At 39.7% G+C, this 13,294-nt stretch overlaps 1 protein-coding gene across 2 annotated transcripts in view; it reads left to right on the forward strand.

The window, feature by feature from the left end:
* PAFAH1B1 (platelet activating factor acetylhydrolase 1b regulatory subunit 1) overlaps nucleotides 1-8,428 on the forward strand; it is a 67,530-nt gene extending 59,102 nt beyond the window's left edge. For both annotated transcript variants that reach the window (XM_027519381.1, XM_027519382.1), the window contains exons 9-11: nucleotides 1,016-1,117; nucleotides 3,438-3,594; nucleotides 4,492-8,428. In XM_027519381.1, coding sequence (XP_027375182.1) covers nucleotides 1,016-1,117; nucleotides 3,438-3,594; nucleotides 4,492-4,565 — 333 coding nt within the window. In that variant the 3' untranslated portion in view covers nucleotides 4,566-8,428. The remainder of the gene's footprint in view (nucleotides 1-1,015; nucleotides 1,118-3,437; nucleotides 3,595-4,491) is intronic.
* The last annotated feature ends 4,866 nt before the right edge of the window (nucleotides 8,429-13,294 follow it).

A 13,294-nucleotide genomic window follows, 5' to 3' on the forward strand; every position in this document is an offset into this window, starting at 1 on the left:
TAACCAGTGGTTATTGTTGCTGTCAGTTGACCCGTGATGTGTGCTAGGGTTAGGGTAAGTGAAGTGGTCATTTAAATTAATCAGAAATTGATTATAATTGTCCCTGTTTTAAGAGTATACCAATACAAAACAAAACTTATGGGAGAAGTTAAAGTCATCTTCTAGGAGAATAGCTTTTCTCAGGACTTTGGTGGTGGTCCAGTGGTTAAAAGACACAGTTTCCTCATCAGGGAACTGAGATCCCACATGCCATGTGGCATGGCCAAAAAATAAAAAGAATAGCATTTGTTTTAAATGAAGAATATTTCATATGGAGGTCTCTGATATTCTTGATCATTTGTGCTCCTCATGATTTCATTCTTGGTAATTAATACTTTTAAAATTACAGAATAATTATTTCTGTAATATACTGTTCTATGAGCCAAAATTCTTTTTCATAGCAATGTTCCTATTGTGGGGTGTTTTTTTTTTTTTTAAATAAATGAAAACTCTCTCACCCTCACCTACTCACACCAGTTATTTTTCAAAATGAAGCTTTTTTGGTAATCTCTTCCTAGTTGGCTGGCTAGTTGCGTTTTCAGGTTTGTTGTTTTTTTTTTTTTACTGCCACCTGGTGGTGGTTACTTACCACGTCATAGATTCATCGCGGCTGGGGTAGGAACAGTCGTATCCAACTCTTTGTGACCTTGGATGAGTAAGTCCTGGATATCTAATGTACAGCATGGTGACTGTAGTTAACAGTACTGTATTGTATACTTGAAATTTGCTGAGAGGGAGGGTACATAACACACACAAATGTGGTAATGTGAGGTGATGATTGTGTTAATTAGCTTAATTGTAGTAATCATTTGTATCATAGCTCAGAACATAAGTGGTATGCCTAAAATACATATCGTTTTTATTTGTCAAAAAATGCGTTTTTACAAAATTAGAAATACAGATCATTGTTGTGTAGTTGTCATTTAAGTCACTAACTTCTTGCCCAGGAAATTTCATTTTTGTATGTTTTCTGTAGACTAAAAAAAGTGGCAAACCTGGGCCATTCTTACTGTCCGGATCCAGGGACAAGACTATCAAGATGTGGGATGTCAGTACTGGCATGTGCCTTATGACCCTGGTGAGTTGGCATAATTTCACTGTTGCTTTCGCATTTTTACTCTGCATATCTTTTAGGGTCAGATGCCTTGTGATTTCCTAGTAAATCTGAATTATTTGAAGTTCTAAAATAACTTCTTTATAAAGATACTTTTTGGTTAAGAGTATGGTTACAGTGATATGGAGGTTATTTCTATAGACTATTACATTATACAGTGGATCTACAAAGCCAGTCAGTGCTAGGAGGGAGATTCTAGCCATTGTATCTCTAAAATTATGTACTATCTCCTATGAAATACGTGGAAAACAAATTTACAGACTCATTTTATATTTTTTGAAACTGTGCTTCTTGATCTCATTATATTTACTTTTAATGAATCCTTTTAACTTACTATCTATTCTCATGTTCCAGTTTTATTTGGTTATTTTAAGCATTCAGAAATAAACAGTATTAGCTCTATGACTTGGAAATCTGTATTTCATTTAGGAGCCTATTTCATCTAGATTTTAATATGAAGATATATAAATTATAAGAAGATACTATGGACTTTCTTGTTTGCCTTCAGGAGTTCTAAGGGGGCCCATGGACATTAATCCAGTGGCAGCTTTTATAATTTGGCATGCATGTTTGTTTAGAGGTTCTTCAAGTGTTAATCATATCTTGAAGCGACTGTCTGTCTTTGGGATATGGTAGACACGTATGGAAGTATTATCAGGAACTGACTGGCATTCTTAGAATGCTAGATTTCTAATAAAAAAAATAGATACGTAGTATATTTTAAAAAGAAGAAGAAGAACTGATTTAAAAATTAAACTTTCCTCTTAGTATTCTGAGCTGAGTTCAAATATACTATCTTGCTGTTTGAAAACATGATCTACATTTAAAAATCAGAAAGCACGTGCTCTCTTCTTCTGGAACAACACAGGTCACCATTAATTTCCCTGGAGGTTTCTGCCTCCTGTTTTTCAACTGAAAGAGGATTCTTTTTTTCTGCTTTATTTTGGTGTGGCTCCAAGAAACGTGGTTTGACTTGTATTGAATCTTCTGCAACTCTAGTGATTGGTGGGTGGCTTTTAGAGATCACTGTAATATAACAAAGTGTTTTAAATAAGAGCAAAGAAGGAAAAGTAAACCAAGGCCAAAGATGTATCACCTTGGTCATCTTTTTTTTTTTTAACTTAGCTCTTTTGGGGGGTTCTTTTACAAAAGCAATATAGTTTATTTACATTGTAGAAAATTTGAGAAATAAACAGAAAAAGGAAAGAAAAAAGAAGAAAATCACCCTCAGATCACTTTACCATACCTGCTAATAACTACCAACTATATTAGAGTAGAGCTGTCCATTAGAGCTGTGTGTGTTGGTGTTCTGCGTCTCCACTGTCCAGCATGGTAGCAACTAGCTGCTAACAGTTATTGAGCATTTGAAATGTGGCTAGTGAGACTGAAAAACTGAATTGTTTAATTTAATGCTAGTTTATGTTGAAATAGCCATACACGGTTAATGGCTATCCTGTTGGACTGGACTATTCTAAACTCTTTTCTTAAATTACTATGAGGATGCATGCAGTAGTTTTTTAAAAACATGTGAACATGGTATACTATACATACTGCTTTGCAGTAGACTTTTAACTTAGAAGGTATGTGGCATTTGCTCATGTCGTTAGATATACTCAGTGCATACAGTGCTTTGTTGAACATTTTTGTTAACTAATTAGTCACCTTACACATTCTTAATTATTTCTTAGGATAAATTGTAAGAAATGGAACTGCTTGCTGGACAGGGGATATAGGTAGATGAATGGATGAATAAAGATATGCAGTAAATACCTACATATTCTTCATCTAGAGTTGCCCGTTGTCAACATTTTCTTTTCTCCACGTGTGTATTGTAGATTTTGCTGTATAGTTTGAAAGTTACCATGTAGATTTTGCTGTATAGTTTGAAAGACACCATGACACTTGACCCCAAATATTTTAATGTGCATTTCCTAAAGGGTATTTTATAAAACCTTAATAAAGTTGTCACACTGAAGAAATTTAATACATTATATATTTAAATTTTCTCTAGTTACCCTAGTAGTGTCCTTTATAACTATTTCAGCCACTCTCCAGGAGCTAGTTAAGTATTATATGTGTTGCATTTACTGGTCATATCTTGTTAGTTTCCAGGTTACTTTAATCTAGAAGGATTCTCTAGACTTTTTTCTCCTTTTGCCTTTTGGCATTGACGTTTCTAGTGCATGTAGTTTCAATCCACTTTGAGTAATGCCTTAACTATTTTCATAGATGCTGTTTAAATTATTTATCCCTTTATTAAGTCGTACACCTTTTTGTTTTTAAGGTGGGTCATGATAACTGGGTACGTGGAGTTCTGTTCCATTCTGGGGGGAAGTTTATTTTGAGTTGCGCTGATGACAAGACCCTGCGCGTGTGGGATTACAAGAACAAGCGATGCATGAAGACCCTCAATGCGCATGAACACTTTGTTACCTCCTTGGGTATGTACGAGTTACGTGGTTTCTGAGCAGTTAGGTTTTGGAGTGGCAGACCTAACAGTTGAATCTGACCCTATGGATGTTTCCAGGTAAGAAACGAAGATGGGCTTTCAGGGCAGAGTAGAGAAGACAGGTTAAAAAACCATATGGAGTTCTACTGTTTGTTTGAAATTCTCCTTTCCTTAACTCTCTCCATCATCAGCCTTATAATAAAACAGTTACTTTCTCCATTGCACAACATTGGTTTTGGAAACTAGAATTATGAAGAGGATGCTTATTGACCACTCTGATGGGTAATTTTTCTTCCCTACTAGTTTGTAAGTTTCTCAAAGGAAATGTTAACCTTTTTCCTCTGGCACGTATGTACTACCATGTACCAGGAACTCAGAGAATTGTATTTACACTTAATAAACATCCTCAATATCATCTGGACCTGAATTTAGAATTTAAGATAGTAAATATATTAGAGTATTATGGATCTAATAATGACGATGGAGCAGTAGAATAGGGCTGATATTTAAACCTTACAAAATTGTTGGGAGGATTAAGCATGAATATAAAGCATTAGTACTAAGCCTTGAGCATAGTAAGCGTTCAGTAAATGGCTGCGTTGAGGCTGTCCCTGCTGTTAGAATTCAGTGTTTTTTCAACCTCAGTTGGAAAGAGGATAGTGGAGGGGGGGTATTTTTTTTTTTAGAGATTTAATATAAGATTTCATTGTTTCAGTTTCCCTTACCTAGTTGGTAAGCTTGTGATACATCTGCTTGGGGTGGATGTGTGGCTGAATAGAGGAAAAAATGGGTATTCCTCTCATTTGAACGTGTTATTTTGTGCCTTATTAAACATTGTTTGTGGCTCAGTCTGATTTTAAAGTGAGCCTTTTCTTTTTTTTTTTTTCAGATTTCCATAAGACGGCCCCATATGTGGTTACTGGCAGTGTAGATCAAACAGTAAAGGTGTGGGAGTGTCGTTGATTGAGTCTCATTTGGCCCCTCCTCCCTTTTTTCCTCTGGATGCACTCTGATGATACCATGGTTACCCCATCGAGCTCTGTTTAAATAAATATTGTCCTTTCATGTAAATTATTCTGGATGTAGATTGAGCTTATTAAATGTTACACACAAAGTATTCATGCATGGTGAATCCAAATTGTATACTGTAAATTTACATACGTTGTCTAGAAGTACCATAGGGTTTAAAAACCTGGGCTGGCATTGGTCACACCAGGCCTAAGAAGGCAGAAGTTGAATAAATTGAACTAGGGCACTAAACTGAATAGTTGACAGTGTCATTTTATGTTGGATTATTGATTCCTGTTTTTCTTTCTGCTGTCTGTTGGTGCCTGACTTGATGGCCTCATTTGGGGGAAAGTGGTGGTTATTAGGGCTTTTTCTGAAATGTGTATCTATGTAACATCACTTAAGTGTGCTTAATAAATCTTCTTTAAGGATGTTAGATAATAAGGCTACAATTCAAAATCTTCTGAACCATCTATGTAATTAATGGGGATTACATATTGGAATTTTTGTCATGACACATTTGCCAAATCAATGGGATACATTTGTTTTGGCAGCCTATCAAGCAAAGGCTAGTGGTATCTTTATGTAAGAAAATGACTGTAAATCTGAAATAAGAAAAATCTCAGCAACTAATAACAAATCATTTATTTCATTTGGGTCTTACTGCTTTGTAAACAGGTTAAAAAACACTGTAATACTCTAAGCTTCTCTTTTCCACACTAGACACACTTCTAGTTGTATTCTCCATACTATTAGACTGTATAGTGATGTGATTCCCAAGTAGATTTTAATCTTCCCATTGAGTGTGTCATGGTACAAATCACTATTTGTTTTTGATGTTTTTTAGGGATGTGCAATGTGCATAACATAATGACAAAGAAATTTTGAAAAGGTTATGTTTGCCCATTTTAAGGGAGTGGGAGAAATAACAGCAGTTTGTTCTTCAACATGAATCTGATATCGATTTGAACTGTGTTTTACAAGTTTATTAAAAAAGACAGGGTTTAATGGAGCGTGCATAAAAATGTACTGTGTTTTCACCTTTTGTTTATATATAAATGTTTATGAGTATACAGGCCTATCTATAAGTGGATAAGTCTGTATATGTATATATATCACACACACATACAACCTCCATGTCCTTGGGTCCTGGGTTTTTGAAGAAGTGCTAAAACATAAATAGAATAAATCTTGCTGTGGAAATACCATGCTTTAGAACAAATCCTTTTTGATCCTAACGCTTCTGAAAACTAGGTCTGACTCTGGGAATTTTTCCCAGCTACAGAAAATCACTTCCGTTATCACCCCCACCCCCAATTTGGCTGTTGAGCATTTTACACATCCCTGATATGTTGTATATTGTGATCCAAAGTTACTACAAGTAGGTTTAAGAGAATTTTTATCTGTGACTTTGGAAACAATATTCCATTGCAAATTAATAAATAATCCCACTGCTTAGCTAACCAACATTTTTTTTTTAAGAAGGTCATTTGAAAAATTAATAGAACAATGAAATAACAAAGTTTAACAAAGAAATTTATCTTGGATTGCATTTATCCATTTGTGTAATACATGATTTTTTTTTATATTCTTTTTAGTATTCAGTGGAAATTTTGTTCCTGAAAAAGACAAAGGGTTAGAGTTAATGTGCTGTAGATACACACACAGAGAATAGGCCATATATTTACTAGAAGCAGCTTTATGTCTAGCTTGTGTCTTTTTGTTTGTTGGCTTGTTTGTTTTTAATAATTCCTGAGAGATGTCTCTGGAAGGAAAAGTGTTTTGAAAACTAATGACTATTTTTGAGGACAAAAATGACAACTTAAGCTAATTTCTTAAATACAGTAGGATAACTTTCAGGACAATATTGCCTCACAACCCTGCTCACATTGAGAAGTCTTTTTTTCGTTTCCCCTTAGCTGTTCTGACTGGATTTTTCTACAGAAGCTATGGAAGATTATCTTTGTTCTCGTTTGCTGCTATTTCCTGTCCTACTTTAAGAAATATAAATACATAGAAATGGTGCATCTTTAACATTTGTTTGTACATGTATAAATGTCTTGTATTTTAATTCGTTTTTAGCATGTAGCAACACGAATTGTTCAAGGGTAAGCCACAACATCTAAAAATCACTCCTAGATACGAACAATAAAGGAAAAAAAATGGTACCGATTTAGGAGGAAACAAAGCCGCTGTCGCTGGGTTTTCTGTGCAGCCTGCAGTGACTTCCGACACACGAGGAGAAGCTGTCACTGTAAACCAAGTCATCCTTGTTGGGAGAGCGCCACAGCCTGCTGCTTAGTTGAGTTACCAGACATCCTCCACTTCCGAAGCAGCGAACGTCGAATCTCAGGGATGGTCCTCAACTGGATCCAAGTGTAACGAGCCCTGTTTGAATAATGAGGGAGGGGGAGAGTGATCCATCCACAATCCGGAAGCAGATTTGCAGAGGTTTCCTGCACTGTTGTTTGACACTGCCCTGTTGATGCCCTTTCTTCCTGTTTCCTGTGTTTTCTCTGTCTGCTGTCTAACCCTGTGCCTTGCCTGGGATAAGTACAATGATGAGGTTACTGGTTTGGATTGTAAGTAGAGGAATTTATTAATTGGTTTAGAGGTTCACTGCTGCTTTGTCACTTTCTCAATCAAATTGGCCACTTATTTAAGAAATAAAAAGCTGGTAGAACTGCATCCTCCAATGATGATTGACCTTTTGTGTGTGTGAAAAACAGACATTCCAGTGCCACCCTGACATAACGTGCCCAAGACGTGCTGGCCGCACCCCTGACCGTGCGAGCCACAGAAGCTGGTTTTAGACATGGCTTGGGGAATAGTTGCTTTTTGACATGGCATCTTGCACTTTAGTAGGAGACTGAGACTGTCCTGTTTTGTCCATTGTGGTGTGACCTGTTGTGTGCCCAGAGCACTGCCGTAGAACTCACTAGTGTTAGCACGTCGTCCGGGCGGTGGGCGCTCTCTGTAGTCTCCGGAAGCTTCAGCTCTAGGTCACCAAGCCCAGTCTCCTTACTGTCAGTGCCCTGCTCTCCTGTTTGCCTCTTTCTGTTTCTATGTGAACTTCCAGATAATATCACTCGTTAAATAGTTTTTTTTTTTAATTTATTTAAAGAAAAACTATTTAGAAGAATATTTCGTTTTGTTGACAGTGGTGGCTTGATAATCCTTAAGCAACTGAAAATAAAATTGTCGAAGGAAACGGCACTGAAAAGATAGTTTATTCTCTGTCCAGCTGTATATAAGTCCAGTGTGTTAACTAATCTAGATGATGCAAAGAAGAATCACCTGGTAAGAGAAGCAACATGTACAAAATCGGTGAAAAAGGTTTCAGTTTTTTCCAGTGGGGTGGGGGGAGGGAGGGCAAGCTGGATTTACAAGTCACTACTGGACTGAACTGGCCTTTTAATCTTTCCACTCTATCATGTAAGTAGCTGCTTTCTTGTCCTGCCTATCCTCCAGGCGTCCCTAAAGCTCACTCTGAAGATGGTAGAAACAAACACACAATCTTCGAGTTTAGAAGTTGATCCTGACACTGACATGAAGGCGAACGTTGATTTCATGCGAACGAACAGTTACAGAGGTGGTGATTGGAGAAAACCGTTCCCCAGATTGTAAGAGTTAACTGAAGATATTGACACAATTAAAAAAAAAAAAATCAGTAAAGGAATGTATATAATATTGCTCTTGTGTTTTACAGTAAGATTTGTTGCTCTCAGACTGTGTAAAACAAGATTTATTCATGTTTTCTGCATATTAAAAAAATCTTATTGTACCAATTGGTAAACTATTAAATGCCTATAAAACTAGATGTGATTTTTATTTTTCCGGTCTTTTTGTGCACAGATTAAAAACCTTTTAAATTGAGTCCTAATAGGAAGCAGGGTTGTGTTCAGCACCAGTCATAGGGAGAGTAAGAAGCAAGTTGCTGGCAGGGCAGCAGGGCCTTACTTTAAGGACAGAGCCAGCACTGCCTTTGCTGTCCGCTTCCTTCACCTGATTTGTGGGAGGGAGCTAGGAGTACAGCTGCAGCGGCTCGCACAACCCACTGGGTCGCACAACCCACTGGGTCGAGCAGTTTTCTGAGGTTCTGCCCTTCCCTCCAGCAGCTATCTCTGATAGTGGCTACAGCTGAGGCCAGGAAGGACATTTTAAAACCCCCTTGCAAGGATTTGGTCCTGGGGTGGCGGTCAGGGCCCCCGGGGAGAAGTGACTCTACTGCCTTTTGTCTTGCTAATGAGTGAGCCTTTTTATTCTGCCCAGTGGTCTTGGATTCTTGGAGATAGTTAAATGCTCTTTGTGACCCCGTGGACTGAAGCACACCAGGCTTCCCTGTCCTTCACCATCTCCTGGAGTTTGTTCAAACTCCTGTCCGTTGAGTGGGTGATGCCATCCAACCATTTCATCCTCTGTCACCCCCTTCTGCCCTCAATCTTTCCCAGCATGAGGGTCTATTCTAATACTGTTTTAAGTTTGGTCAAAATGTACCAAGAATCCCAACCCTTTTCCCCAGATGCCCCATGGCTTTCTTTGTGCTGTCTTTTCATCCCTGTGCTGCTGCCCAGCTAGCATCCATAGTGTCTTTCAGGCCCCTGTGAGGTCTCAGCAAAGGACAAGTTGGTGACAGCTTACAGCCCAGCTGTCATCCTGCCTGTTAGGAAAGTGGCCTCTCTACCCCTGCCCCTCCAAATGAGAGGCTGGGCCAAGAGCACCAAGAACTTTGCTTGAAGATAAGAGTTTGCTGGGTTTTGCAGCTTTTCCATTTCCTCACAGGGCTCTTTTCCCCTAGTCTGAGATTCAGATGATGAGCCTCACCACATTCCCTCAGGCTGGAGTTCCAGCTTGAGTGTCACTATGCTGAAGCGCACTTAGCTGTTCAAAACCCACACCCCCCAAGCTTAACAAGACTGATGGTTGCGTGTGTTCCTGAGGTAGGATGAGGTCAGGAAGACTTGCTGGAGAGCTGGTGCTGTATCCCGGGTGTGGCAGCTCTGTCCCTCTTAGTCTGGTGAACCTTGTCTCGCTAGTAGACGGGCAGTTCTCCACTGCTGAGGAAAGTGACTCTGCGCTCCCCATTCCAGTGTCACCTGGGGCCTCATCAAAAATGCAAGTTCTCAGGCACCAGCTTAGACCTACTATATCCGACACAGTGCATGGGTACATGCTTCGTCGCTTCAGTCGTGTGACTGTGACCCTCTAGACAGGTGTGGTGGGGGTGTGTGTGTGTGCTCAGTTGTGTCCAACTCTTTGCAACCCCATGGACTGTATAGCCTGCCAGGGTCCTCTGTCCATGGGATTTTCCAAGCAAGAATAATGGAGTGGGCTGCCATATCCTTCTCCAGGGGATCTTCCCAATCCAGGGATTGAACTCGTGTCTCTTGCATCTCCTGCATTGGCAGGCAGATTCTTTACCACTGTGCCACCTGGGAAGCCGATGGACAGGTGAGATCCAGCAAATCTATTGTAACAAACCATCCAGATGATTCTGATTCTGATAAGTTTGAGAACCACTGATCTAAATGGCTGAACTAAGTTTTCATTGAAGAAAACATTTAGACAAAGTCACTGGTCCATGGGCCCTCCAGCTGGGGTTTGAACTCAGACCTCTTTTTCACTGACAGTTTGACACATGGGTTTGTTCCTTTGTATTTTTTTTCTTCCCATTCCCGTCTCCAGTTTATTATTTCTTATGTAAACACATGGGATAGTTAACATTCAAGGGAAAAGGGCAAGGATTTTCTCTTACACCAAAGAACTGCCTTTCCAAGATCTTTTATACATAAATCCAGTAAATGAAGGGGCTGAATGGAAACACTTCATTTTTTCCTCACCATATCAGAAACATAACTAAAAGTGAATTTTTGAATAAGTTCAACACTTAGCCATACTCACATTTAAAGACTGCATTTTCCTGAAACTGTTGAGACACATCATGCAGACAACTCATAGGAATGTTTTGAGATCACTCTTAACTAAAAATAAAAACCGTGACTTTCTCAAAACACTTTGTCATCATCCCCACTTGGTCACCAGTCCTCTGAAGTGACGATACCCAAAATTTGAATGCCTGTCAGGTGTCAACATGTCTCAACACACCCTCTTCCTCACATAGACCCCCCTGCTGGTGGATATTAGCACATTTTTACCTAAAGAAAACAGGATGACTTAGGGTGAGGCCATGCACGTGCCAAGGGTGTGGAGCTAATTAGAGAGTGAACTAGGACTTGAACCCAAATGCACTAGCTCTTTTCCCTCAACCGGTTCTGCTTATATTAAGCATAAGCATCTAATTAAGTGTAAGGAGGGCCTTCTGACATCTTTCAAATAAACATTCTTTAACCTTTTAGTAATACAGGAAAGACCCTCATCCCACCCACCCCTGAGGCCCTCTGTCACCATACAGCCAACCCCACTGTGGAGTGACCATTAGGAATGGGGTAGGTAGAGGCTGGGAATGGGTAAGAACTCGCCCACGCTGGCAACACAGAAAGGCTCCTCAGTCATTCTATCCGAAAGGACTATTCTTGGGGTAATTGCGCCCTGAATGGCCTGCATCTTAGTGAGTTCTTTAATCAATGGATTTGCCTGTTTAATGCAGTTGTTTGTTTCCATTTGAGGAGGCCCCTGGTCCTCTATAAGGTATCCTGGTCATGCATGCCTTGTTTGATTGCTAGTGTTGACACTGGAAGTAGGGACCAGAAAATACTGAGGCCACATCAGGATACCTTATTCTCACCTTTAGGATATGTAAGAATTACTCAACTAAGTCTACCAGTTCTCACAATATTCATATTTAAAATGAACATGATGCCACTGACGGGGGCTTAGTTTCCAAAATTTACAAACAGTTCATACAACTCACATAAAAGCCAAACAACCCAATCAAAACAGGGGCATAAGAACTAAACAGACATCTTCCCACATACAGATAGCCAACAAGCATATGAAAAGATACTCAACAAAGCTACTAGAAATGCAAATCAAAACTATAATCACTTCACCCCCGTCAAAAGGCTATCATTAAAAAGATTACCGGGACTTAGTGGTGGTACAATGGTTAAGAATCCGCCTTGCAACACAGGGGATGCTGGTTCGAGCCCTAGAAGGGGAAGTAATATCCCACATGCCGTGGGGCTACTAAGCCACAACTAGAAGGTCTGTGTGCCACAATGAAAGATCCCATGTGACACAGTGAAGATCCTGTGCACTGCAACTAAGACCTGATGCAGCCAAGTAAATTTAAAAAATTAAAATAAATGTTGGAGAGGGTGTGGAGAAAAGGAAAAACCCCCATACTATTGGTGGGAATGTAAATTGGTGCAGCTGGTATGGAAAACAGCAGGGTGGTTCCTTAAAAAGGTAAAACAGTTGCCACATAATCCAGCAAATACCATGTATCTCTTTCGTGTGGAATCTAAAATACAACACAAATGAACTTATCTACAAAACAGAAACTGACTCAGACACAGAAAACAAAGGTTGCCAAAGGGAAAGGGGGTGGGAGAGGAATAAACCAAGAGCTTGGGATCAGCAGATACAAACTACCATAAATAAAATACATAAACAACAAGGTCCTATTGGCATCTTCTCGACCCAGCAATGGAACCCAGGTATCCTGCATTGCCAGCATATTCAGAGCCACCAGGGAAGCCCCCATTGTGTAGCACAGGGAACTATATATTTGATATCCTTAATAAACCATAAGGGAAAAGAATATGAAAAATAATACATAGATTTATCTATGCATAAGTCACTTTGTTGTACACCAGATAGACAACATTGTATTAATAAGTCAACTACTACAATTGAAAAAAAACAAACAGGACTTCCTGGTGATCTAGTGGTTAAGACTCCACACGTCCTCTGTAGGAAGCACGGGTTTGATCCCTGCGGGAGTTCTTCATGTAGCCTGGGTGTGGCCAAAAATAACTGAGTTTGGAGGGCAGGAGTGAGTAGAGGCAGATGATAGAACTTAATAACAATTCTTTTAAAACTACTTTTTAAGTTGCAAAAGTTAACACCATGTTAAAAGAAATGCAACCAGGGAAGGAAAGGAGAGCAGAAAGTGCAAGGCCAGCCTGGGGGCCACGAGGAGGCGCAGGTGGGCGTGGCTCACACACCTTCAACCTCACCTCCATGAACGGACCTGCATGCCAGTTCTAACCCTTCCTGGATGCCACTGTTCACCCTTGTGTAAAACATCGAACTCTATCGACCAATAGGAGAAAGCGTAGATTTCACACCTCTCTGTCTTTTATAAAACAGCCCCTTGTCATTCAGGTTGTCAAAAGGCACTGGCCATCGCTAATAAGCTTAAGGGATCAACCATGAAAAACAGGTCTCAGGTGACTGGACAATGGTAATTAAACCTGATCCTTTCTCAGCTTTTACAAGGTGATGCCCCCACGTTCACCTGCTGTGAGACATGTGACTAGTGTTCACAGGATAAAGGCTACAAGAATGGGTGCATGTTCAGAACACAACCAGGAGACTGTAAAGGGGTGGGAAGCGGGCGGGAGGGAGCATCGCTACGCAGCGCTTAGGAGGAAATCAGATGGATGTCAGGGACTTTTCTTCTAGTTGGCTCAAGAAAACTAACAGACATCAGGACTGGAATTTTTGTTTCCATAATGTCACACACAAAGCACTCTCCAAGTATTCAAAGAGGCATTCAA

This window comes from Bos indicus x Bos taurus, chromosome 19, assembly GCF_003369695.1.
Source record: "Bos indicus x Bos taurus breed Angus x Brahman F1 hybrid chromosome 19, Bos_hybrid_MaternalHap_v2.0, whole genome shotgun sequence".
NCBI classification, from domain to species: domain Eukaryota; kingdom Metazoa; phylum Chordata; class Mammalia; order Artiodactyla; family Bovidae; genus Bos; species Bos indicus x Bos taurus.